The sequence below is a fragment of the Panicum virgatum genome, chromosome 8N (assembly GCF_016808335.1).
Source record: "Panicum virgatum strain AP13 chromosome 8N, P.virgatum_v5, whole genome shotgun sequence".
Classification (NCBI taxonomy): Eukaryota; Viridiplantae; Streptophyta; class Magnoliopsida; order Poales; family Poaceae; genus Panicum; species Panicum virgatum.
The window spans coordinates 17034800-17039650 of NC_053152.1; the positions used below are offsets into that span (position 1 = coordinate 17034800).

The 4851-nt window shown below is 43.1% G+C and overlaps 1 protein-coding gene across 1 annotated transcript; it reads left to right on the forward strand.

Moving 5' to 3' along the window:
- The first annotated feature begins 334 nt into the window (after window positions 1–334).
- Window positions 335–4649, forward strand: LOC120685817 (multiple organellar RNA editing factor 1, mitochondrial-like). The gene is made up of 5 exons (XM_039967924.1): window positions 335–772; window positions 2393–2490; window positions 2588–2653; window positions 2843–3558; window positions 4413–4649. The coding sequence occupies exons 1-5, from the start codon at window positions 399–401 to the stop codon at window positions 4422–4424; spliced, it is 1266 nt and encodes a 421-aa protein (XP_039823858.1). The 5' UTR covers window positions 335–398; the 3' UTR covers window positions 4425–4649.
- The last annotated feature ends 202 nt before the right edge of the window (window positions 4650–4851 follow it).

Sequence of the window (4851 nt, forward strand, 5' to 3'; positions counted from 1 at the left end):
AAATTTCGCATGACATACAAATATACACGTGAAATATAGACCCGGAGGGGCAAAGCGCTGGCCTTTCTAGTTATGTTATTAAAAAGTTTGCCTTCACAGGATTAGCAACGTTATCGACGACATCCCCAGATAGTATGCAACTCGCGGCCCACCTCGCAGCCTCACAGTCACACTAACAGTAACAATCCCGCCACCAAAAAAAAAAAATAGTAACTATCCCAGAAAAATCGAACCGAATTGCCATTCAACTATCAACGGCCATTCGCCGGGCCCACCTATCAGTGGCGTGGCTTTACATACACGCCTACTCATCCTCCAATTTCCTCCTTCCCCCTAAACCCCCAGAACCTTCTCCTCCCCCGCCGCCGCCGACAAAACCCTAGACCCCCACCCCCGGAATGGCCCTCGCGCTGCGCCTCCGGCGGGCCCTTGCCGCCGCCTCCACCGCGGCGCCCCTCCTCCGCCCGTCCGCCTCCCTTGCCCGTCCCGTCCCCTTCGCGCCTCCCTCCGCCTCTCCGGCGGCGCCGCTCCCGCGGGCGCCGTGGCGGCTCCTCCCCGGCGGCGCCGCCGGGTTCCGGTCGACGGCCGCGGTGGCGGCGCGCGGCGGGGCGGACTACGGGGCGGACGACAGCAAGATCTCCCCCGACGAGATCCTCTTCGAGGGCTGCGACTTCAACCACTGGCTCATCACCATGGAGTTCCCGGACCCCAAGCCCTCCCGCGAGGAGATGATCGAGACCTATCTCCAGACCCTCGCCAAGGTCGTCGGGAGGTATGACGCCAAGCATATTCTCTTTCCATTTCGAATTCGCGACGAAATGCGTAATTTTGTTACGGATTGCCGGATTGGGCTTGGTGTCGCTCTAAATTGGTCCTCAATTTCTTTTGGATGGTGAAGTGCGATTCTGAATTGTGCATATGTTCCATGTTGTGCTATGGCTTGTGGGTGTGATGGGGGATGAGTTGGGTGTTTGATCTAACCTGCTGCTTGAGTTGGCATCCTTGCAGTGCTGAAGGGAACTGGTATTCTTTTTTTTATTTAGGGCTTTATATTATTATATGTATATATATGTACTAGCTCCAGTTGAAAGTAAACGACGTGTCGGAATGCACCAGTTTATTTTTTTTGAGAGTAACATATTTAAGATTGCCAATTTCATCGGCCATATCATAAAATGATATGATAAGTTCATCTTGGAAATTTGGATTTTACAAATACAATATGACCATGGAAACTCCCAAGATAACGCTTGTTTGTGCTTGGCGGGAGCATTTTTCCTTTTAATCAGGACAGCTCATTCTATCTGGCCAAAAAGATTTCAGTTTTAACTGCTTGGAGGACTGCTGATCTTGGATATTTGTTTCACCGCATTAGTTTGAGTGTCTGAGGTTGTGAGCAATTACCATGCTGAGTGTATGTGGATATAAATGATCTCACCAGGATGTTGAAATGTGTTCCACTTTCAGATGATGGTGCTAGTATGAAAAGTAACACCATTTACTTCTGGCATGATAGGTGGAAGTTAAGGAGGTCTTGCTTGCATGCATTGGAATTAAACTGAGAAAGGTGTATTGAGCATGGGTGATTTGAGGGATAATATGCAAGCCAGTTTGCAATGAACAAATGCATTAGAAGTGGTTACATGAACATATTAGTTTGTATTAATGTAGGATTAAAAAGTCGCCCCATAGTATCAAAACCATCTAACTCCTTTTCCTGTTTCTGACTTTATTACTTCAAACATTTCCAGGTGTAGTTTGGGGCATTAATTAGAGGTCACATGAGAGTTTATGTTGAAACTTGAAAGTAGTATATCAGGGCCCTGCTGAAACTAATGTCTCTGTCTGAACTGTTGTATTGCTCTGTTTTTCTTCTTAATTAACTGTTTGCTTTCTTTTTTCACTTAGAATAGTTATACTTAATATGTAAAAGGGATGGATATTCACCTTGTAGGATTAGTAATAATGACCTCATTATCTTTTGTAATATAAATTTCAGTTGATAGAAGATGTACTGTCGTCTACGCTCAAACAATAACATAAGATGCCCAGTCTCTGTTCTCTAGTTTCTGTAGCATTGTGTTGTTCATGTTATTCCGTGTTTTACTAGTTGGAATCTTTGTGCCATTGATCAATGTTTGTTAACTGTGTTCCCCATGAATACTTATAGTCTCGAATAATATTTGTACTTGATAGTTTAAATCGTTAATTGTCAAGTCATTGTTCTTTTGATTTCATTATTGTACATATTTGGTGGCATGCCTCTTAAGTACTCAAGTCTTTGACTTGTTGCTGTTATATTTAACAATCTTTGTTATGAGATAAATAACTAATTCAATCAACCGCAATAGATAATATAATGCCTCATATGCTGGGCTCTGAATTTCTGTAGTTACGAGGAGGCTAAGAAGAGAATGTATGCTTTTAGTACAACAACCTATACTGGTTTTCAGGCTGTAATGGATGAGGATACGTCAGAAAAATTCCGCGGTAAGTGAAAGTATTCAATTAAATTTTTATTTTTCTTGCAATGGATATGATTATGACTTCTATAGTATTTACCTGTTTGTTTTGGTATTTTGGTCAGGTTTGCCTGGAGTTGTTTTCATTTTGCCTGATTCTTACCTATATCCAGAGACAAAGGAGTACGGAGGTCAGTTCTATTCTCATTTTTTTATAATTTACCTGTTATTAATTTTGAACACATGTTGTTTTTTGTACCTTGTTAGTGAATAAGTGATATTTCCTTGAGTTTGTAATTGTGCCATGATTTAATGCTCTTACTGTATCTAGCACATGATACTTGGTAGAAAACTCATTCTATATGCATTGATTTCACCAGGAGACAAATATGACAATGGTTTGATCACTCCAAGACCACCGCCTGTTCATTATAGCAAACCCTCAAGGACTGATAGGAATCGTAACTACCGAGGAAACCCCCAGGATGGCCCTCCACAGCAAGGAAATTACCAGAACAGCCGCCCTCCGCAAGGAGGTTATCAGAATAGCCCGCCACAGCAAGGAAACTTCCAGACATACCGCTCTCAGCAAGATGGAAGAAGCTATCCCCCACAGCAGAATTATGCACAAGGTGTACAAGATGCTAGAGGTTTTGGGGGGAATGATTATGCAGACCGTTCAGGTTACAGTAGACCACCTGGTGGCTTCCAAGGTCAAGCACATCAGTACCCAGGGAATCCAGCTGGTCAAGGTCAAGCTTACGACAATCCCCAAGAGCGCAGGAACTTCTCGCAAGGACAGGGAGGAGGTTTCAGGCCTGGTGGCCCTTCACCACCTGGATCTTATGGCCAACCATCACCACCTGGATCTTATGGCCAACCATCACCAACTGGATCTTATGGCCAACCATCACCACCTGGAAACTATGGCCAGGCACCTCCATCAGCATATCCTGGAGGTAGCAGAGTTCCTGGTGTGAATCCTAGTTTTGATGGGGAGAGCAGACAGGGGGCTGGACCGGCATATGGTGGAGATAACTGGCAAAGAGGTTCTGGTCAATATCCTAGCCCAGGTGAAGGACAAGGAAACTGGCAGGTATGAGAGCATTTGACATACAAATTTCACTTATTAGTGCTATTACTATTTGCATTAAAGTAAAGATGTTTAGACACTCCGACACCTTGTAAGTAGTGTTTGGCCAGTTTTAGATAGAATTCATACAGTGACTATGCATAGGTTCAGATTTCTTACTTTAACTTTTATGCATGTTAAATGTGTGTTTAGATTTATGAACAAATTTTCTGTCAATACCATGGTTCTCATGGCGTCGCCTAGGCGACAAGGAGCTTCCCATGTATTGGGCTAAGGCGTCGCCTTAGGCCGCCTAGGTGGCTAGGTGGTGGTGACTCGGACCTCGCCTTAGCGCCGTAAGAACCATGGTCAATACCCATGCCCTTCTATTTGTTGAAATTGCTTCTTTTAGGGTGCTGTAATAGAATTGCAGGAATACATTAAACCCAAGTTTAACAAAATGTTGCTAGAACTGATTCTGCCGCAGCATTTCTTCACAGGAATATGCATTTGAACTTTCATTTATTTTTTATCTAGAAAAATAGTTCCACCCACATTTATAAAATGCAAGAAAAGAACCATTTCTGATTTGTCTTGCAGCCATGCATTGGGGTTACTAGCTTACCAGATTGCGCAACACTTGAGCTAAGTTAGTAAACACACTCATGTTTTGTCTATATTATGTGACATAAGAAGCAACCAGGGACAACCAGTGCAGTCCTTCTCTAAGGCATTTTTATAGTTGCTGAACCATATCTTCTACTAACCGATAGCCTGTCTGAATCAGGCGCATGGAGAAGCATTCGGTCACCAATAGTATTTGAATTTATGTTATGTATTGCTGATTACTTACACTTATTCTCTTTGCTGTTGTGCAGGGTAGGCAGTAAGAGCTTAAGCGTTCCACTGAAGACAAACGTGAGACTTGCGATGTAGAAACCCCCACCTGTAAAATGAACGACTGGTGCATTACTTTATCTTTTCTTTTCATTCAAACTCTAAACTTACTGGCATGTGTTGCTACCAAAGTTATGGATGCAAACTTATTTTTGTTTGTTGGTCCGGAAGTTGGTATTTTTAAATAACAAAGAATGTGGAACGTTCTTTTGTCTCTATATCATCCAACTGCTCTGCTTCTATCGATTCTTCCCCAAGGAAGTCTTTTGGCGAATATTGCTTGTGGTGATGCCTGCAACTGATGAACTCACATCATACACTTATATACATGTTAATTTGGAGTGGAATAGCTCATTTTGTGTGGCTCTCGGTTGCACAACAAATTGGACAGCAAGGGGCCTAACATTTTTCGATGATTTG